Here is a 23,447-nt window from a genome sequence, read left to right as displayed (position 1 = left end):
AGTTGATGAGGAAGACCATTTGATCATCTTTTTTCATCCATTCACTAAAACCCTACCACCCCCTCTATTGCAGCATCCAATTATTTCTTCATTGATTCCGGGGTTTTTTGCCTCTATCGTTCTTTCTGGGAGACCATTCCTGGTGTTGACCACTCTTTGCATGAAGAAAAACTTCCTGATATCAATGCTAAATTTGCCTTTCACTAGTTTGAACCTGTGTCCCCTTGTTCTACTTGCACAATTTAATTTACAGTAGTATTCTAGATTTATCTTTTCCATTCCTTTAACTATATTATACACCTCTGTAAGATAACCTTTCAGATGCCTTCTTTCCAGGTTGAAAAACCCAAAATTCTCAACCTTTCCTAATAACTCAGACCTATGACACTGGGGATCGGTCTCGTGCCTCTTCTCTGCACTGCTTCCAGCCCCTTGTTTCTCAGACAAGAATTGGACACAGATTTCGAAGTCCGGTCTGCACAGTTTGATCCCGACTTCCTCTGACATCTACTGCTCATTAATCTCCGCTAGCCCTACAACCCTCCGAGATCTCTGGGCCCTTCCAGTTCTGGCCTCTTGCGCATCTCCGACTTTCATCGCTCCACCATTGGTTGCTGTGCTTTCAGCTGCCCAGACGCTAAGCTCTGGAATTTCCTACCTAAACCTTTCCGCCTCTCTACCTCTCCTCCTCCTCCTCCTTTAAACCTACCTCTTTGACCATGCTTTTGGTCACCTGTCCTAATACCTTCATTTGTGGCTTGGTGTCAAATTTTGTCTGATAATGCTCCTGTGAAGTGCCTTGGGACATTTTATACATTAAAGATGCTATATAAATGCAAGTTGTTGTGGTACATAGTTCAGCATTTCATTGGCTTTATTAATTTCTGCTCCGATTGGTTGGACATGTTGAGTGTCAAGGCTCTTATGACTCTAGTTCCCTTTCGATTTTATCCGTAGCTATTTCAACACCATTTATGCACCACCTGGGTTGCCGATTATTCCTTCCTACTTCACATTTGTCCGCATTAACTTTCACCTGTCATTGTTCTGCCCACATACATATTTTGTGTCTCAATGTTGGGGTGGCCCTGTCATCTGGGAGTGTTGGAAAGGGGTATGGCAGTGCTGGGATGAAATCCCGGGTCCAGCAGTACTTTGAAGGAGGTCTGGGAGTACCTGGTATGGGGGCCCAATGTTCCAGGAATACTGGAGAGGGAGGTTCTAGGAACATGTTTCGGCATTTGTGATCTCTGCGAGAGGGATCCTGGAACATGCAGGTATTCAGGAGGGACTTTTTGGGAATAGTTCAGGGATCAGTGAGCACTGGGAATTCCACCTACAAGATTGTGGGAGTGGAGAGGGGTACGGCAAGACTGTGGAGGTTTTGGAACATTGAGGGATCAGAGTCTGGCAGTATTGGTGGTTTCTGGGATTGGGCAGTATTTTTTGGGGGGGGTGCGGGGTTGGGGAGGGGAAGAGAGACAGGATCTTAACAGTCTTGTGGGAGAGGAGAGTCCTGAGAATGGGACCCATAATGCCATTGGTCCCAGCATGTTCCTACCATCAGTCTCCTCTTCTGACCCATCCACAGTCCCCTTTGTGACTCTCGCCACTTAGCCCATTGTCAGCCATTTCATATCTTTGAAGCATTTAGACATAAACATTCTCCTTCATAGAATGAATGGATGGAAATGCACAGACTGGGGGTATGCTATTTCCTGATTTGCACTCCGGGAAGTGCAGAAGTGGAAAATTTAGTGTCCAACTGCTGATTTTGCTGACGATACACGATCTTCACTAAACAAACATTTCCGTAAACATTTCCTTATGACTCAAAAATAGTTTACAAAAAAAAAATTCTTAACTAACTTTTCAACAGCAATGAACAGGTGAATGATTTGAAAAAAAATCTATACTTGCTAAGTAGTCTATGATTTCTTTCTGTCAACAAAGAAACTCCAATTCGAGGTGCTTTCATTTGCAGGTGTTGTCTGTCTGCAGACTATTCATAAAAGCAAATTTAAAAGTCATCACTTGCCTGAAATGTAGCTTTGAGAATTCAATTTCCACTTTTGGAAAAAGCAAAGAAGCTGTCAAATCTTTACAGGATGAGGGGACACACCTTTCTACCTTTCAACTTCTGCTTAGATTGCATGTCGGGAAAAGCTGCAAACTGCATACACTCCAAATGCATAGATGTGGTTGAAAGTTCTCTTCAACAGCTGTGAGGCACAAAATATTCAAGTGAGGCCCTAGCTTTTAAGAAAGGCTGAGGCCTTACTGCATAAATGTTAATGAAGGCATTTGAAGACATAAAAGAGAACTCAAGTTGGTAAATTTGACCATGTTATTGTGAGATATGTAATTTATAAAATTTTGTTTAAAACCTTATTTTGGACATCAGAAATTTGAGTTACTAAGGCAAAAAATGATGATTGAAAATTTCAAAAAGCATCTTGAGTAGATTGGTTCATCAAAAGATATGATGGCGAAGGACATACCTGGGCAATTTTCTATTAATGGCTGGACAGTAGTTTTCAATTTAAATGTTGACATAAAAAATGTGGCTTAAAGTCATGCGCAAGCAGTAAGATTTGTGGACTAGCACTGTCCTTGTGTGTACGATATTTAACATAATGCAGATTATGATGAACCTGAAATATTTGTATTTTTAAGTTCCGCATTACAAGTTTACTGGCATGTTTTGATAAGTTTACAACTGTAATCGAGTGTCAACCTAGATTACTATGGGGTTTGAACTCACAATTTGAATCAGAAACAAGAGTGCTACCACTGAGCCATGGCTGACACCTGTAAGGTTTATTTTGTGAAAAATAAAGTAAACATTTGTCAGTTATATGCAAGTGACAAATTTTGGGATTTTTTTGACCACTTTTCCACAGATGGGATTTGGAAAAAAAAAAGGTACGTATTAAATATTATGTTTCATAGCATAGTGTATTCACACAACTTTTAAAAGAATGTATTGAGATAATAGGTGGTTAATATGTTAATGGTGTTATTTTCCCCAAAGACTGTAAAAAGTAAGCAATTCATTAGCTTGTCCTAGTAAGCGATAAATGCCCGATTGTACTGGTAACTCCCTGGTCCTGGGCACTTAGCAGGGAGCACCTAGCCGGCATTCCTTTTTGCCTGTGAGCAGTCGGCGATCACATATCCAGCCTTGAGCGCATAATCTAGGCTGACACTCCAGTGCAGTGCTGAAGGAGTGCTGCACTGTCGGAGGTGTCGTCTTTCAGATGAGACATTAAACTGAGGCCCTGTCTGCCCTCTCAGGTAAAAGATCTTGTGGCACTTGTGAAAGGAGAGCAGGGGAGTTCTCACTGGCCAATATTTATCCTTCAACCAACATCATTAAAACAGATTATCTGGTCATTATCACATTGCTGTTTGTGTGCAAATTGTCTGCCGCTTTTCCTACTTTACAACAGTGACTGCACTTCAAATCCACTTCATTGTCCGTAAATCGCTTTGGCACATCCTGAAGTCACGAAAGGCACTATACAAGTGCAAGTCTTTGTTTCTTCTTCCTTCGTCTCTGTCTGTCTGTCTTTTTCTGTCTTTCTTTCTTTGCCTTTCTGTCTGGTCTGTCCATCTTTCTAATAGAAACCCTGAAATATTTGTCCATGGAGACATGAGAGTGGAAATTACTCTTGGTGGTGTAAATGTTTAACACACTTGGACCAAATTTCCCCCCTTCTCAACTTCAATGGAAATGTTACGTCTATTTTAAACGGGTTGAGTGGGAAAGCTCTGTTTAAAAAAAGAGAAAGGAATTTGGTATGTGCACAACAACATGGCAACAGTGATTTCTACTCTCTTACTGGTAAATTGCCCATGGTGTTAAGGGGAAGCTAGATAAACACATGAGAGAGAAAGGACAAGAAGGTTGTACTGATAGGATGAGATGAAGTGGGGTTGGAGGAGGCTCATGTGGAGCATAAACACTAGCACAGACTAGTTGGTCCGAATGGCTTGTTTCTGTGCTGTACATTCTTCGTAATTCTATGTGGTGCCCACAATTAATTGAATAATTTTTTTTTAACGTACAATGTGACAACAGAGTTGGGAGAAAGACTTCAGAAACTTGCTCCAGAGAGCCACTTAATGGCCAGATCCTGTCACTACATTGTGACAGTTGACATTGCAAAATTAAATGGGAAATGTTGACATAGCAATTGACAATGCTGAATCTTGACACAAAAGCGTGGCCAAAAATAGCAACAGCCAGTAAGGTTTGTGGGCATCTTACACAAGATTTATTTTCATGTATATAGATATCTTACAGACAGTTCTTTCACAAGGGAAAGTAAACTAAAACTTAATTTTAAAAAAATGTATTTAGTTCAAAAATAGTAAGGTGAGAATGATTGTATACAAGTGCTGGTTGCTTTCGAATCCTGTTATCTTTGGGCTACAATACCAGGATACTGATTCATGACCATGTACAGTTCCATGGGTGCCAGCAGCCTTCTGATATCTCGCTCGAAAGGCCATTTTTCAGGTGCGAAGCCAGACTACATCTGTCAGCAGGCTTCTTGCCTAGGGTTGGGCATCGCAGCAAAGACCTATTCCTTCCTTTCCCAAAGTCCACATTGTTAGAGTCACTGGATGGCGTTCAAGAATGGGAACGTTATTTATTTTTTTAACTTGGGGTGGGTGGTGGGGTGGGGGCGTGGAGGCTAGCTGTAGTGCCCAAACCACCACCCTGCCTGAGATCAGCTAACTCAGCAGAAACCAGGGATTGAACCTGGAAACTTATGGCTTTGTATGGATCAGTAGAATAAATAAACTTTCTTCACATGGGAATCTGTGTTCCAAAGAGGACTGGCACATTATTCTTTCAAAAGAACCAATTCAAGATAAGTTTTCATGCCAAGCTCCTGTGCTGTACACAAGAGGTTGTGAAGAAGAGCAGGGGAATTCTCCCTGGTGTCCTGGCCAATATTTACCCCTTAACCAACACCATTAAAAAAGATTAACTGGTAATTATCTCCGTGCTGTTTATGGGACCTTGCTGTACGCGAATTGGCTGCCATGTTTCCTACATTACAACAGTGACCAACATGGTGAAGCTACAACACAGGACTACATGCATGCTAAACAGCGGAAGCAACAAGCCATAGACAGAGCTAAGCGATTCCACAACCAACAGATCAGATCAAAGCTCTGCAGTCCTGCCACATCCAGTCGTGAATGGTGGTGGACAATTAAACAGGAGGAGGCTTTGTAAACATCTCCATCCTCAATGATGGCAAAGTCCAGCACGTGAGTGCAAAAGACAAGGCTGAAGCGTTTGCAACCATCTTCAGCCAGAAGTGCCATTTGGTAGATGATCCATCTCGGCCTCTTCCCGATATCCCCACCATCACAGACGCCAGTCTTCAGCCAATTCGATTCACTCCATGTGATATCAAGAAACGGCTGAGTGCACTTGATACAACAAAGGCTATAGGCCCGGACAACATCCTGGCTGTAGTGCTTGAAGACTTGTGCTCCAGAACTAGCTGTGCCTCTAGCCAAACTATTCCAATGCAGCTATGACACTGGCATCTACCCGACAATGTGGAAAATTGCCCAGGTATGTCCTGTCCATAAAAAGCAGGACAAATCCAATCCGGCCAATTACCGCCCCATCAGTCTGCTCTCAATCATCAGCAAAGTGATGGAAGGTGTCGTCGACAGTGCTATCAAGTGGCACCTACTCACCAATAACCTGCTTACTGATGCTAAGTTTGGGTTCCGCCAGGACCACTCGGCTCCAGACCTCATTACAGCCTTGGTCCAAACATGGACAAAAGAGCTGAATTCCAGAAGTGAGGTGAGAGTGACTGCCCTTGACATCAAGGCAGCATTTGACCGAGTGTGGTACCAAGGAGCCCTAGTAAAATTGAAGTCAATGGGAATCAGGGGGAAAACTCTCCAATGGCTGGAGTCATACCCAGCACAAAGGAAAATGGTAGTGGTTGTTGGAGGCCAATCATCGCAGCCCCAGGACATTATTGCAGGAGTTCCTCAGGCAGTGTTCGAGGCCCCAACCATCTTCGGCTGCTTCACCAATGACCTTCCCTCTGTCATAAGGTCAGAAATGGGGGGGATGTTCGCTGATGATTGCACAGTGTTCATTTGCATTCGCAACCCCTCAGATAATGAAGCTGTCCATGCCTGCATGCAGCAAGACCTGGACAACATCCTGGCTTGGGCTTATAAGTGGCAAGTAACATTCGCGCCAGACAAGTGCCAGGAAATGACCATCTCCAACAAGAGAGAGTCTAACCACCTCCCTTTGACATTCAACGGCATTACCATTGCCGAATCCCCCACCATCAACATCCTGGGGGTCACCATTGACCAGAAACTTAACTGGACCAGCCATATAAATGCTGTGGCTACGAGAGCAGGTCAGAGGCTGGGTATTCTGCAGCGAGTGACTCACCTCCTGACTCCCCAAAGCCTTTCCACCATCTACAAGACACAAGTCAGGAGCGTGATGGAATACTCTCCACTTGCTTGGATGAGTGCAGCTCCCAAATCCACGACCTCTACCACCTAGAAGGACAAGGGCAGCAGGCACATGGGAACAACACCACCTGCACGTTCCCCTCCAAGTCACACACCATCCCGACTTGTAAATATATCACCGTTCCTTCACCGTCGCTGTCTCAAAATCCTGGAACTCTCTTCCTAACAGCACTGTGGGAGAACCTTCACTACACGGACTGGAGGGGTTCAAGAAGGCGGCTCACCACCACCTTCTCAAGGGCAATTAGGGATGAGCAATAAATTCTGGCCTTGCCAGCGACGCCCACATCCCATTAATGAATTTAAAAAACTTCAAAAGTACTTAATTGACTGTAAAGTGCTTTCGGACATTCTGAGGTCGTGAAAGACTGTGTAGAAATGCAAGTTTGTTCGTTCTTTCTTCAGGATGTCTCAAATCACTTCACAACTAGTGAACTACTTTTGAAGTGTAATCACTTTTATAATGCAGAGAAATGTAGCAACTAATTTGCACACAGATAGATGACCAGAAAATCTGTGTTAATGATGTTGGTTCAAAGATCAATAATGCCCAGGACACACTCAGAACTCTCCTGCTCTTCGAATAGTGCCATGGGATCTTTCCTGCCCACCTGAGAGGGCAGACAGAGCCTCAGTTTAACATCTCCACTGAAAGACAGCAACTGCGACAATGCACTGAAGTGTCAGCCTGGTTTATGTGCACTAATCTCTGAAGTGGGGCTTGAACCCGTGACCTTCCTACTCGGAGGTGTTACCACGGACCCAAGGTTGACACCTTTTCCGTTTGATTTCCACTCTCTTTATTTAACTTGGCGTGTCTGCTATCTCCGCTAGTGTTTTTTCTTGTTCATGGGTTGTGGGCGTCGCTGGCAAGACCAGCATTTATTGCCTATCCCTAATTGCCCTTGAGAAGGTGGTGGTGAGCCGTCTTCTTGAACCGCTGCAGTCCGTGTGGTGAAGGTTCTCCCACAGTGCTGTTAGGAAGGGAGTTCAAGGATTTTGACACAGCGACGATGAAGGAACGGCGATATATTTCCAAGTCGGGATGGTGTGTGACTTGGAGGGGAATGTGCAGGTGGTGTTGTTCCCATGAGCCTGCTGCCCTTGTCCTTCTAGGTGGTAGAGGTCGTGGGTTTGGGAGGTGCTGTCAAAGAAGCCTGGGCGAGTTGCTGCAATGCATCCTGTGGACGGTACACACTGCAGCCACTGTGCGCCGGTGGTGAAGGGAGTGAATGTTTAGGGTGGTGGATGGGGTGCCAATCAAGCAGGCTGCTTTGTCCTGGATGGTGTCGAGCTTCGAGTGTTTTTGGAGCTGCACTCATCCAAGCAAGTGTAGAATATTCCATCACACTCCTGACTTGTGTCTTGTAGATGGTGGAAAGGCTTTGGGGAGTCAGGAGGTGAGTCACTCGCTGCAGTATACCCAGCCTCTGATCTGCTCTTGTAGCCACAGTATTTATATGGCTGGTCCAGTTAAGTTTCTGGTCAATGGTGACCCCCAGGATGTTGATGGTGGGGGATTCGGCGATGGTAATGCCGTTGAATGTCAAGGGGAGGTGGTTAGACTCTCTGTTGTTGGAGATGGTCATTGCCTGGCACTTGTCTGGCGCGAATGTTACTTGCCACTTATGAGCCCAAGCCTGGATGTTGTCCAGGTCTTGCTGCATGCAGGCACAGACTGCTTCATTATCTGAGGGGTTGCGAATGGAACTGAACACTGTGCAATCATCAGCGAACATCCCCATTTATGCCCTTATGATGGAGGGAAGGTCATTGATGAAGCAACTGAAGATGATTAGGCCTTGGACACTGCCCTGTGGAGCTCCTGCAGCAATGTCTTGGGGCTGAGATGATTGGCCTCCAACAACCACTACCATCTTCCTTTGTGCTCGGTATGACAGCTAAAGTATGCTTATCAGTGAGATCCACGAACAATGACAGGAAAAGACTCTCTGATCCATTCAGCCTGTCTCTCACAATTGTGATACCTTGTGTGTCGCAATATGTACACTCCCCACCCCATCCAAAACCATGTGATCTACTGGGAGAGGTGAAAAACTAGATAAAAACCCAGGCCAATTAGGGGAGGAAAAAATTTGAGAAATTACTCTCCAACCCCTTTGGCGATCAAGACAAGTCTAGGAGATCACTCTGGCCCTGATAATTCTATGCGTTGCCTACCTTTTGTATAAGGTGATCTCCTCTCCAGCCAGAAACAGGTCCAGCTCCCGCTTGAAGGAATTCAGCGAATCGGCGTCCACCACATGAGCCAACAGCCTGTACCAGAGGCCCAGTATTCTCTGGGAAAAGAGACACCTCTTGACATCTAACCTAGGTCTGGCCTTATACAACTTAAAACTGTGACCCCTGGCCCTCCCTAACCTATATAATTAGAACAAACTGTCAACTGGAACACAATCTATTCCCTTCATTGTTTTATAAACCTCGATCTGATCACCCCTAAGTCTACGCTTCTCTAAGATGTGGAGATGCTGGTGATGGACTGGGGTGGACAAATGTAAGGAATCTTACAACACCAGGTTATAGTCCAACAGTTTTATTTGAAAATCACAAGCTTTCGGAGCTTACCTCCTTCGTCATTCACCTGACGAAGGAGGTAAGCTCCGAAAGCTTGTGATTTTCAAATAAAACTGTTGGACTATAACCTGGTGTTGTAAGATTCCTTACATTACGCTTCTCTAAAGCGTAGAAGCCCAGCTCTTTTAGCCTATCTTGATAACTAAGATGTTTTATACTGGGAATTAGTCTAGTGGCCTTTCTCTGCACCCTTTCCAAAGCCTCAATATTGCCTACCATGTGAGACTGGACACAATATTCCAACTGAGCTCTGACCAACGTCTTGTACAAGGACGTTTTGGGAATGGGAAAAGTCACTGACCAAGTTGGCTGCTGTTTGGTACCAACTCTTAAAGGGCGATGTTTCAAACGGTCTTCTCTTTGGATCGTGCTCTTAAAGCAGAATTTGATGCAGAAATAAACAGAGGAGGTTAAGAAGGCATCTTGTAAAGGTGTTCAAATTTATGAGAGGTTTTGATAAAGTAAATCGGGAAAAACTAGTTCCACTGGTCTGTGTGTCGGTAAATATAGGGCATAAATTTAAGATCATCACCAAAAGGTGAGGGTTTATGCAGAAGGGAATAAAAGGATATGCTGATAGGGTTAGATGAAGAAGGTTGGGAGGAGGCTCGTGTGAAGCATGAACACCGGCATAGACCAATTGCGCCAAATATCCTGTTTCTATGCTGTACATACTATGTGATGTTAGTCAACTGAAAAATATGACACAATTCCTCTCTGGAATATCATTTAATGAACATACCATGATCTGTTGTGGAATTTTCTAGTCTGTGAGCAACACATTTGATTCCTTTTCCAATCTTCTCCCTTTACCCCTCCTTGTGATCGGGCCCAGGCAGAACCTCTCCAGTAAGTTGTCCAAGTGGCCATTCTTTGTGAGTGACTACAAAGAGTAAACGCATCAGGAGGCTTTACCACAATGGAGGAGAGCAGCCAAGGTCGACCCTATCCTTACCCAATGAATTGCAACACAAGTCGAGGCGTAGCAATCAACAGCAAGAAGCCTCAGCTGATTTTTTTTTCTTAACCCAGGACACTGAAGTCAGCTCTAGCACCCCAACAGCTACTCCCAACAACCGAACAACACAGCAGCGAACAGACAGAAGTGTCTACAAATTCCAGTTATACCAACGTAAAACTGGAGGAAATGTCATCCTCGTGAATTTAATATTGAGCAGCCAGGCAGAGAAAATCCATTCCCTCAACAGTTCCACTTGTTTATCCAATGATTACTGAGTGGTTGCAGACAAGAAAGGTTCCAAGTTTAACCTTTGGTCTGTGCTGTTACCTGCTCTCAGCCAGGGTAGCAGCAGAGTGCAACAATTACGCTGGGGATTTGGCAGGAGGAGGGACAACAAATCAGGCGAGGCTCCTACTCCTATTCATTGTCCACTGGAAGTGTGCTTGTGTAGACGTTGGGTGAGGACAGAACTAGGCTTAGTTGTGATGCTGTCAGGGTAAACAGCTTGCTGACGCGGTCAAGATTCACACATGGATAATGGTCACTTGGACAAGGTACTGAAGGATGACTGGTATCTGTGGAATCAGGCAATGAATCAATGCTTTTAGGAGAAGGGAAATATTGGTGAGAAAGGAAGCAAAAAAGTGACTGACATTGGTGCGTAAGTACCAATCCCACCCCAGTTCACAGGTTGTAATACAAACGTGCCAAGTGATAGAGCATTTCATCAAAACAGACACATCCAAAATGACCCAAAACTTAATTCCCAAAAAAGATGGACCACCACCACACTAGAGTTCATTAAACCAACAGGCACCATCTTCAGTAATATACTTAAGGTTATGTTCTGACCAAAACGGCTGAAAAGGACCAGTCTGTCACGTGTTGATCCATCTGCAATTTAATGTAACCGAAACTTTTGCTGGATCATCTTTATACATCAAGTGTGGCCACTGAAAGCACAGAATAAGCTTGTGTTAGTCAGCAACGTGTAGATTATTTGTGCACACATGCTGATCCCAACAATTGCACCAGAAATTGAAGCCACCAACTCAGAAGTCCACAAATAGAAGAGTATTTTTGTTGTGCGTTTTAGGGTTGGGCCGCAGGTTAATGTAATGATGAAAACGTGCACACTTTGTTAAAAAGCTGGAGTCTGCCACTGTAATGACACATTTTAATTCTGTGCAATAGATGAGCTCCAGATTTTATTAAAAAAATGCTCCATTGAACTTTGTCAATAACAGATGGGAAACCTTTTCCTTGCTCTGACTCACTTCTTTGACATATTGTTTTGGGCATATATGATGTCAGCCATGACTCAGCCTGAGTCAGAAGGTTGTGCATTCAAGGCCCACTCCAGAGACTGGAGCACAAAATCTAGGCTGATATTCCCAGTCCAGTACTGGAGGAGTGCCGTCTTTTGGATGAGATGTTAAACCGTCTGCCCTCTCAGGCGGACATAAAAGATCCAAGGCACTATTTAGAAGGAGAGTTTTCCCCGGTGTCCTGGCCAACCAATATTACTAGGACAGATTATCTGGTCATTGTTGTTTGTGGGACCTTGCTGTATGCAAATTGCCTGCCACAGTGACTACATTACATTAGTGACTACACTTCAAAAGTACTTCATTGGCTGTAAAGCACTTTGGGACGTCCTGAGGTTGTGAAAGGCGCCATATAAATGCACGGCTTTCTTTTTTCTTTATAAATGGTCCTGTGAATTGGAAGAAATTGGCCACATGCTGGGATATACTGGCTGCACCAACTTTCAGCTGGTGCTGGCAAGCATATTTTAAACTTAATTGGCTGCTTTCAGCTTCTGGATCAGAGCATCCCACAGATCATGTTAACATAATTTTTTTTGCACATCTATGGACTTTTTTTTTTAAGTGCTTTCTTTTTATATTAGTCCTACATTTATCTACAGAAACATTCAGTCTGTCACGCTTCTAGTGTCACACTTTGTTGAGTAGCTCGAAGTAAGACAGTAACTCAGAACTGAGGCGGTAGAGACCATATGAATCAAAAGTGAGGAAAGCGGCTAGAAAAGTAACAAACGAGAAACTATTAGGACTTGTGGAAATGACCAAACCTGAATGACCAGTCCAGAGAACCTACCAATAAAAAGAAAATAAACCAATCCTATCACTCAAAATACCTTGAGACAATTTTCTGCGCCATTATCCCCCCATAGCCTGTAGACTACAACTCATAATAAGGTGTCAAATATAATAAAAACATTTTAAAAATACACATTTCACAATATCATGTTTTTACTTGGAGGGCCAAGTCTCTCTCAAGCCATGAGTTGGAGTTGATATTCATATCATAGAATCATACAGCACAGAAGGAGGCCTTTTGGCCCATTGTGCCTGTGCTGGCTCTCTGAAAGAGCCAAGCAATTAGTCCCACTCCCCTGCTCTTTCCCCATAGCCCTGCAAATTTTCCCCCTTCAAGTATTTATCAAATTCCCTTTTGAAAGTTACTACTAAATCTGCTTTCACCATCCTTTCAGGCAGTGCGTTCCAGATCATAACAACTCGCTGCATTAAAAAATTTCTTATCTCCTCCTCTGGTTCTTTTGCCAGTTACCTTGAATCCGTCTTCCCTGGTTACAGTCCCAAATATTCTTCCCAAACTTATCATTCTGTTAGCTGAAGGTAAACACCAATTACACTATATCTGAATTCCCAGATGTCACAATCTAAGCAGTGTGTCGAGTCTGAGCATGAATCAGTTTTATTTTCTCATGTAAATGTGCCTTCCCTCAGCTAAAGTGGTATTTTTAAAATTTCAATTTCAATTTCAAACCAAGTTGCAGGAAGAATTTTAAAATCATTTTTGAGATAAAATTTTACAGGAAAGCTGTTTGCAAAGCTTGACACAAAATCTGCTGAAAGAGATAGAGACTGAAGGCAATGAATAGAGAATCTTTGCTTTATTTATACTAAAAATTCAAAAAGAATTCTTGTTTACATAAATGTTTATTCATTTTTCCCACTGTCAAATTCAAAGGATGTCTTTGCCAGGCTTTAGAAGTATTTACAAATTTCTTTTTCCAAATTATTTAAAGAAGCTCGGGGAATAATTTTAGAGTCTCTTAATTTAAAGTTTCAGAGGAAAAGTATTACCAGCTGCTTATTTTTTTTACTTGAGAGAGAAAGACTGGCTGAAAGGAAAGAGAGAGAGAGAAGAGATCATTAAAGCACCTGTGCTTCATTTTGTTGACAGAGACATTTTAAAATGTATTGAAATATTCAACATTAAATGAATGTTTCCTGCAGTTTAAATTCTTTTTGAAGCTCAGTCAGCAGTTGTAGTTTCTAGTGCATCATAGCATCATACACAGCAATCACATGTTCTACTTTTATCAAATATGCTTCAACCCAGGTTGCACTTTGCTTCTATTCCTCTTCTCATTACATCCTACTGTCGGGAGACAAAACAACACTCAGCCTCTTCCTCCCCCCCCCCCCCCCCGATAGATTTTCCATCAATTAAACAAAGCAGCCGAATAATTCCATTACTTCCAACAACTGCTCCTTAGCAAATAAATAAGAACATAAGAACATAAGAAATTGGAGCAGGAGTAGGCCAATCGGCCCCTCGAGCCTGCTCCGCCATTCAATAAGATCATGGCTGATCTGATCCCAACCACAAATCTAAAGAACACAAGAAGTCGGAGCAGGACCCGGCCACATAGCCCCTGGGCCCTCTCCGCCACCCACAGGGCATTGACCGATCCGAACTCAGCTTCATGTCCAATTTCCTGCCCGCTCCCCATAACCCCGAATTCCCTTTACTTCTAGGAAACTGTCTATTTCTGTTTTAAATTTATCTAATGATGTAGCTTCCACAGCTTCCTGGGGCAGCAAATTCCACAGACCTACCACCCTCTGAGTGAAGAAGTTTCTCCTCATCTCAGTTTTGAAAGAGCAGCCCCTTATTCTAAGATTATGCCCCCTAGTTCTAGTTTCACCCATCTTTGGGAACATCCTTACTGCATCCACCCGATCAAGACCCTTCACAATCTTATATGTTTCAATAAGATCGCCTCTCATTCTTCTGAACTCCAATGAGTAGAGTCCCAATCTACTCAACCTCTCCTCATATGTCCGCCCCCTCATCCCCGGGATTAACCGAGTGAACCTTCTTTGTACTGCCTCGAGAGCAAGTATGTCTTTTCTTAAGTATGGAGACCAAAACTGTATGCAGTATTCCAGGTGCGGTCTCACCAATACCTTATATAACTGCAGCAATACCTCCTTGTTTTTATATTCTATCCCCCTAGCAATAAAAGCCAACATTCCGTTGGCTTTCTTGATCACCTGCTGCACCTGCATACCAACTTTTTGATTTTCTTGCACTAGGACCCCCAGATCCCTTTGTACTGCAGTACTTTCCAGTCTCTCGCCATTAAGAAAATAACTTGCTCTCTGATTTTTCCTGCCAAAGTGCATAACCTCACATTTTCCAATATTATATTGCATCTGCCAAATCTCCGCCCACTCACCCAGCCTGTCTATATCCCCTTGCAGGTTTTTTATGTCCTCCTCACTCTCTACTTTCCCTCCCATCTTTGTATCATCTGCAAATTTTGATATGTTGCACTCGGTCCCCTCCTCCAAATCGTTAATATAGATTGTAAAGAGTTGGGGACCCAGCACCGACCCCTGTGGAACACCACTGGTTACTGGTTGCCAGTCCGAAAATGAACCATTTATCCCAACTCTCTGCTTCCTGTTTGATAACCAATCCTCCACCCATGCCAGAATATTACCCCCAATCCCGTGATTTTTTATCTTAAGTAATAATCTTTTATGTGGCACCTTGTCGAATGCCTTCTGGAAGTCTAAATACACTACGTCCACTGGTTCCCCTTTATCCACCCTATACGTTATATCCTCGAAGAACTCAAGCAAATTTGTCAGACATGACTTCCCCTTCATAAAGCCATGCTGACTTTGTCCTATTAAATTATGCTTATCTAAATGTTCCGTTACTGTCTCCTTAATAATAGACTCCAAAATTTTACCCACCACAGATGTTAAGCTAACTGGCCTATAATTTCCAGCCTTCTGCCTACTACCCTTTTTAAATAACGGTGTTACATTAGCAGTTTTCCAATCTGCCGGGACCTCTCCTGAGTCCAGGGAATTTTGGAAAACTATCACCAAAGCATCCACAATCCCTACTGCCACTTCCCTCAAGACCCTAGGATGGAAGCCATCAGGTCCAGGGGATTTATCCGCCTGTTACATATTTGTTAGATTTGGCACATCTACAACTATACGGCTTTTGTCTTTGCAATGTTCATTGCCTTTTTGGCCAATCAGTCAGGCCCTACGTGCATAGTTGAATGTACAATCATCCAGTAATACTGTATCCAGAATTAAGTAATATTAATGGCATGTAGCTGCCAGCTGCCTTCCTCAATTTATCCTATTGTTACCTTACTAAAAAAAGAAAAAGAAAGACTTGCATTTCTATAGCACCTTTCACTGCCTCAGGAGGTCCTATAACGCTTCCCAGCCAGTGAATTACCTTTGAAGTGTCGTTACTGTTGTGATGTCGGAAACATGGCAACCAATTTGTGCACAGCAAGGTCCCACAAACAGCAATGTGATAATGACCATACAATTTCTTTTTTTAGTTATGTTGGTTGAGGGATAAATATTGGCCAGGACACCGAGGAGAACTCCCCTGCTCTTCTTCAAAATGGGATCTTTTACATCCACGTGAGAGGGCAGACGGGGCCTCGGTTTACCATCTCATCCGGAAGACGGCACCTCCCACAGTGCAGCGCTCCCTCAGTACTGCACTAGAGTTTCAGCCTAGATTTTGTGCTCAAGTCTGGAGTGGGATTTGAACTCAAACCTTCTGACTTAGAGGTGAGAGAGAGTGCTACCATACCGTCAGACACTCCACATTGAAGTGTCTCTCACTCATTTAACACGTGGATGACACACAACAGACAAGCCTATTTATGCACGGACAAGTCTACGAGGAATACAGTGCATCCAATTAAGCCTTTCGAAGAGAATTCACCATAGACTACATTTAGGATATTTTTCTTTGCACTCATCCAAATACATTGCTACATCTCCCAGTAGAGTTTTAAAAAAATTATTGCAAATTGTTTGAGCCCATTTCTCCAATTTTGCCGCAGACATGTTTTCCAACATTGATCCCTATACAGAAAAATAGAAGTACCTGAAGTCATGATGATGAGTGTGTAGGTTCTGGAAATATTAACTGGGTCCTTGTAAAGGTCAATTTGTTTAATAAACTCTGGTTCTTAGTACAGAAATGCTTCTGGGATTTTTTTTTCAATTTCAATTGTAGTTTCCAGTTCACCGCAGGCAGTGAGTGCTGTTGTACTCTGACTAAAGCTCATTATCTTCTCAGTTTGAAATGTATCGCTCTGAGCCTTTCTTTACAAAGAACATGTGGTTCAGTAGCAAGGCATGGAAGGTATAAGATTCAAATGCGTTCCCTAAATCAGCTCTTCAATTTTCCAACTGGATGTGTCCATTAATTCTCCCTTTTCTATTTGTTGAATGCCCTCATTATGCTCAAACCAAGAGGCATTACCTGATTGAAGTGCTCAAAAGCACATTCTGCTGGCTCACAAAACTGCCTGTTTATAAAAGAGAGTTAATACACCACTATTTTTTCCAGGTTGCTTTCTCTCATTTCCTGCAAATGGAACCAGTGACACCTCATCCTAAGCCTTCACCAAGTTACTAAGCTGGCAACTGCACAATTGTGACCAGTTGACAACCCTTGAGTCAATTTTTCTTCCCTCTCCCTGCCACACATTCATGGATCTGATAGCTGCTCTGTACCTCCAAACGAGATCAGATGGTCTAGGATCATCAACTCAGATGCAAACCTAAAGGGGGTGCAGGAACAGAAAGACCTGGGGGTATATGTGCACAAATCTTTGAAGGTGGCAGGTGGAGAAAGTGGTTAAAAGGGCATACGAGATCCTGGGCTTTATAAATAGAGGCATAGAGTACAAAAGCAAGGAATTTATATTGAACCTTTATAAAGCACTGGTTCGACCACAACTAGAGTATTGTGTCCAATTCTGGACACCGCACTTTAGAAAGGATGTGAAGGCCTTAGAGAGGGTGCAGAAAAGATTTACTAGAATGGTTCCAAGGATGAGGGACTTCAGTTACGTGGATAGACTAGAGAAGCTGGGGTTATTCTCCTTAGAGCAGAGAAGATTGAGAGGAGATTTGATAGAAGTGTTCAAAATCATGAAGGGTTTAGATAAAGTAAATAAAGAGAAACTGTTCCCATTGGCGGAAGGGTCGAGAACCAGAGGACACAGATTTAAGGTGATTGGCAAAAGAACCAAAGGCGACATCAGCAAAAACTTTTTTACGCAGCGCGTGGTTATGATCTGAATTACACTGCCTAAAAGGGTGGTGGAGGCAGATTCAATTGTGGCTTTCAAAGGGGAATTCGCAGGGCGATGGGGAAAGAACGGAGGACTGGGACTAACTGGATTGCTCTTCCAAAGAACTGGCACGGGCTTAATGAGCCGAATGGCCTCCTGTTGTGCTGTAACCATTCTATGATTCTGTTCTATGTCCCATCACTTCATATCGAAGCCATAGGTTCAAGCTCTGCTACACGATGCTAACAAGAAATAGTAGCAGATAAAAAACATCTGCAAGGCAACAATGGGAGTGTAAAGCCAACAAGAGGCATGCTACTAGGATATTATAGTACTGTTAATCCTCAAGCTTACTTCTGAATAACTGATTCCGTTACTTTACCCATTACTGATCCTAGACTAATTGGTCAGTAGGTTACCTAGGTCTGCTTTATACATTACTACAGTGACTACATCGAAACTACAGCACAGAAACAGGTCATTCGGCGCAACTGGACTATGCCGGTGTTTACACACGAGCTTCCTCCCTCCCTGCTTCATCTAACTCTAACATTATATCCTTCTCCCTCATGTGCTTATCTAGCTTCCCTTTAAATGCATCTATGCTATTGTCCTCAACCACTCCATGTGGTAGTGAGTTCCACATTCTCACCACTCTAACATGGAGAACATTTTACGAACGTATTATCCTAATTAAAAATTCTCTAAATGTGCTGAGGTTGATGGCACAAGGGTGTCTAATTAATATTCGTAAAGATGTTGTCATCAGAAAGCTCGGGAATATAATTCTTCCTGCCAGGTTGTGATACTCCTCTGTGGTGCATGTTTTGGGTACAAGGGCTCTGTTTTATTTCCAACTGGTTGTGCAGTGTTAAAGACTGTTGGTCGCTTTCTGTGACTTGGTTCCTGTGTTAAAGAGCTTCATTTTTTTTCCTCCTGGAAAGTGTGCTGTTCGAGCTGCGACTGAAGGCAGGATATTAGTGCTGGAAGGACTGGAGAAGGCCGAGCGCAACGTTCTACCCGTTTTAAACAATCTGCTAGAAAACCGTGAGATGCAGCTGGAAGATGGCCGGTTCCTTATGTCTGCAGAGCGCTATGACAAACTACTGAAGGTAAATGGGATTAATTTTATAGGATGTGGAAATATTGTGTCCTTAGTTTGCCCCCTCTGAAGTAAAGTTATTAGGCTCTCCAGTGGCCAAACAAACATACTGCAACCCCAAAGAGAAAATTAGTCAAGAATTATTAGGCTGTGCAGCAGCCCAATAAACATTATGCCATCCATTCTGATCTACTTTACCCCAAGTGCCGTGCATTCTTCATCTGTTACTTCAGTATGGTGCTTCTCACTGGACTAAGGTGGAATAAAGTGCAAATCTTGTTTTTTTAACCTAAAAATGAAATGCATATGTGGCACTTATGTTTCTTGCCCCAGTCCTTCCTCTTGGTGAGCCTGCATGGTCTTTACCATCTACCGTCGACCTCACTCCTTCTCAGTGCTCCCCCACTGGGAGGAGGATGTGATGGCAGTTAACTGATCTTGTACAGTGGCCTTCTTTCTACCTGTTTGGGCAGGGTCTTCCACTGCTTGCACCACCCCGATCCTGCAAGGGACTGCTTGATCCCGACTACTATACGGCACTTTAGTCTTTACTGAGGGAACGGTTGGCTGGCCAGATGTGGGTGCCGCCTCATTTCATGACATGGGTGCCCTGGTGTGCAAAAAGAAAAGAAAGACTTTATTTATATAGTGTCTTCACGACCTCAGGACGTCCCAAATCGCTTTACTGCCAATGGAGTACTTTTGAAGTATAGTCACCGTAATAATGTAGGAAACCCGGCAGCCAAATTGCGCACCGCAAGGTCCCACAAACAGCAATGTGTTAATGACCAGATGATCTGTTTTAGTGATGTTGGTTGAGGAATTCCCCTGTTCTTCTTCGAATAATGCCATGGGATCTTTTACATCCACCTGAGAGGGCAGATGGTGCCCCGGTTTAACATCTCATCTGAAAGACGGCACCTCCGACAGTGGAGTGTCAGCCTAGATTTTGTGCTCAAGCCTCTGGGGTGGGACTTGAATCCACGACCTTCTGCAGTAAGAAATGCTAAAGTTGGACCAGGGTTTCCGATTGGGAAATCGGCCATCTAGTCAGCAATTTAGTTCATTGTTATATGGAAAGGAGATTTAGCTTCTAAACTGTGCTACCACACCCCAACTGAAGTTGGGTGATGGAATTGAAAATATATTGATATTTGGAGGACTATTTATGCTTGGACCAGAAATTCTGTACCATGCAAAATGATTTGGTCATTTGGATTCTCAAGGGCAATTAGGGATGGGCAATAAATGCTGGCCTCGCCAGCGACGCCCACATCCCATGAACGAATTTTTAAAAAATTCTGTTCCATGAATCATCTGAAATTGGTGATTCCTTCACAAGTGTAACTCTCTTCTAAGTCTTATTTTTAACTGACAGATTTACTGGCTGATCATCCTTTACCCAGTCACTTGACCATCACATTTAATCGGATGCTCTCAGTACAAAACTGAACCTGTGTTCTGCTTGTTATCTTTTGATATTTATTTGCTTTTAGAATGTGACGGGTTGTTGCAAACACTGATTCATTGAACTGCATCAGGCTCATGCGTGTAATTTACTGAGAACAAGAACTGGAGCCTCATTCAATCTATATCTTATTAGAAAGCTTGCAAATGGCATTCACGTCCTGTCAACATAAGCATACTTCCTGTGTCACAATTTTTGTGCCCTGCTTCTAATGTCAACATTTACAATGGGAAAAACCTATCTCAACATTTTATAATAGCAAAAAAAATGATCTCAGCAATTTTAAAATGGGCAAAGCCTACCTGCCTGTCACAATTAGTTGCAGGTCTCCCACCACCTGTGGCGTTCTGACACCAGTTGCCCAGTTCCATCCACCATTTTGTTATTTCCACGTGGAACAATCCTTCCACTTTCACACTTTGCCTGGTTTCAATTTTTAGGATTTACCTGCGGGTAATTTTTTTTTTTGTTGAAACTTGTGTACTTTCAGCCGCTGCCTTTTGCCTGACCTCCCGACCCAGCTTACAGGGACGGGTCGCCAACTGTGGTTGGGCCAATTCCTGGAGGTTTCATCAACACGAACGCCTGCATCCAACTGCTCCACCCCCACGCTCCCGCCATTGGTCGCCCGACACGGCGCCCTGCCTTACCCGGCCAATTGGAAAGAAAAGAGACTCTTCATTACCCGATTAGATAATTCTTGACTATCAGTCAAACGGCCATTTTCCCCATCCACAATATTTTTACACCTAATAAACATGTTCAAAGAAAATGAGCCAAAAAAGCGCACAATTTATTTTAGTGCCCCAATGATTTTTCTCCCGTGTTACTCGCAGCGGTGTCCTGGAGATAAGAACATAAGAAATAGGAGCAGGAGTAGGCCAATCGGCCCCTCGAGCCTGCTCCGCCATTTAATAAGATCATGGCCGATCTGATCCTAACCTCAAATCTAAATTCGTGTCCAATTTCCTGCCCGCTCCCCGTAACCCCTAATTCCCTTTACTTCTCGGAAACTGTCTATTTCTGCTTTGAATTTATTCAATGATGTAGCTTCCTGGGGCAGCAAATTCCACAGATCTACCATCCTCTGAGTGAAGAATGATGAAAGATGAATCTTTCTGCCTGGAGACTCCAGGGCAATCCTGGAGGGTTGGCGACCCTGCCTACAGGCCTCATGCTCCCAGCTTCGGTGGCTTCACCACACTTCTCCCAACATCCTGCTGGGGGGCTGCTGCTTTCTATATGCTAGCCCTGGCCTGCTTGTTCTCATTCCTACTTCCCCCCCTGCATCCTGCACCATGCTGACGCACCTTTGAGCTGGGGTCTGCTGCCTGCTATTTAATGGGCCCGGTCTGCCCACTACCCCCCCCCACCACACCCCAACCACCTGCTGCTCATAGGCTGTGATATCTTCTAGAAAACCAACATTTCGGTTCTGAAAGTGCAGTGAATGCGAGGGGAAGATTATGGAGGATGTCTGCGGGCGGGGTAGGTGGGGCTGGGGATGGTAATTGGACTGCCGTGCTGATTTAAGTTATTATTAGGAGGTATCAGGCCCAGGCTTGATGATGGTTCAGAGACAAAATACATTAATTATAGTAGAGAGCAGAGGCAGAAAGTGGTGGAGAGCAGGGCTGGGCAGACAGGGAGCAGCTCTTGCTTTTAGTTTGATGGCCCCATCCTCCTCTTAATAATGTTCCCTACTTTTTTGTGAGTATCTGTAAATTTTAATCTCCTCCGTCTTCTCTGTCTCTTCTGTGTTCCAGTCTTATAATATCGCTCTTTGGTTTTTCCCACATGACCCTTAATTTTTAAGAGCTTGTTTTTATTTTTGCACAGCCTCTTTCCATTGGGCCCATTCTGAGCTTTTTTTTATTCATTTGCCACTCTTTTTAAAAACCATACTACTTTGCCAAAGTCTCAAGACCTTTACCATGCAGAATGGTGTTTTTTAAAGTACCATTCTGATAAAACTCATTGCTTTTAAAAACAGGGTATGCTCTGACTGAGCAATGCCACAGGAGAGCTATTGGAATATGCTTTCGAATTTTCCTGTGCTTTCTTGATGGAAACCTTGTAATTTACAGATTTTCATGTGGGATCATGTACTGGAATAAATCTTCAATTAACGGTGGACATACAAATGTGTACTTTGTGGTTGCTGCGATCAGTAGTGCAGGGGCAGAACAGGTATTGAGGGACTGGCGCAGAAACCATATTGCCAGATCTGTGCTACTTTAGTCTCAAGTGTGATTTTCTGGTGGTCCATTTAGACTGGACCAACATGTTTTGAATGGAAATGAGCCACTGCTTTATGTTACTATGAAAACATATTTAAATAATCCTAGATCATTCCTACATTATAACAGGGACTACACTTCATAAAGTACTCCATTGGTTGTAAAGCGCTTTGGGACAATCTTTCTTTCTTTTGTTCTTTCTGTCTGTCTGTCCTGTCCAACATAGCATGAAGTAGGGTGAGGTGTTTCCTTCACACATCCAGAATAGACTTAAGAGATGCTCAGTGGACGATGATCTCTTCAAAGGTCAGGTGTTTGTTAGCTACTCTCTGGGTAAAGAAGTTTCTCCTGAATTCCCTATTGGATTTATGAGTAGTTATCTTCTATTTATGGCTCCTAGTTTTGGTCTCCCCCACAAGTGGAAACATCTTATAATTGAAACATTTCCAAGACTTCACTAGAACATGAAGAATTGGAAAAAAAATTAGGGGACATGGGAAAAGGAGAAGCCGCAGTGCAAATTTTCACAGCAGCTCAGAGAAACAAGGCTTCTAAATGAATCTTTTGATGGTCAGCAAGTGACGTTAAAATTAACGCTGGGGGTTTGTTTTGAAACTCCAGAAATACAGTATTTCACCATTGAATGGGTCCAACATGAATGAAGGCACATCAGGAAGACCAGCAGGTGCCAGAGTCAGACTTATGGCCTGGACCATAATCTGTTGGCCTTGGCACACCTACCTGGCAATGATTGAGGGAACTAACTCTGCAGGCACTGGGTTAATATGGAGCCAGTGGAAGATCTGTGCCACATGTTGTACGGAAACCTGCACCACAGGTAAGACCTTGCCAATGGTGGTCAAGGTCACCTTGACCCTCAACCTTTTTTGCTTCTGCCTTTTTACAGGCCAGCAAAGGGATGTTCCGCAGTATTAACCCATGTGCTTGTGTGCGCTTGTATCGCACGGTCATAGATGCCCAGGTCAGCAAGGCCAGCACTCTAGAGACTTGAGCACATGTTCTAGACTGACACTCCCAGTGCAGTCCTGTGCACGTTCCCGCGATGGCTCCTGTGCACGTTCCCGCGATGGCTCCTGTGCACGTTCCCGCGATGGCTCCTG

At 43.5% G+C, this 23,447-nt stretch overlaps 1 protein-coding gene across 1 annotated transcript in view; it reads left to right on the top strand.

The window, feature by feature from the left end:
- The window catches only part of vwa8 (von Willebrand factor A domain containing 8), a 387,545-nt gene that overhangs the window by 55,248 nt on the left and 308,850 nt on the right, over positions 1 to 23,447 (top strand). The window contains exon 5 of the mRNA XM_067992504.1: positions 18,461 to 18,628. Within this exon, the coding sequence (XP_067848605.1) occupies positions 18,461 to 18,628 (168 nt within the window). The remainder of the gene's footprint in view (positions 1 to 18,460; positions 18,629 to 23,447) is intronic.

This window comes from Heptranchias perlo, chromosome 11 (assembly GCF_035084215.1).
Source record: "Heptranchias perlo isolate sHepPer1 chromosome 11, sHepPer1.hap1, whole genome shotgun sequence".
Classification (NCBI taxonomy): Eukaryota; Metazoa; Chordata; class Chondrichthyes; order Hexanchiformes; family Hexanchidae; genus Heptranchias; species Heptranchias perlo.
Note: the sequence above shows the minus strand (reverse complement) of the source record. Positions and strands in the feature narration are given on the sequence as shown.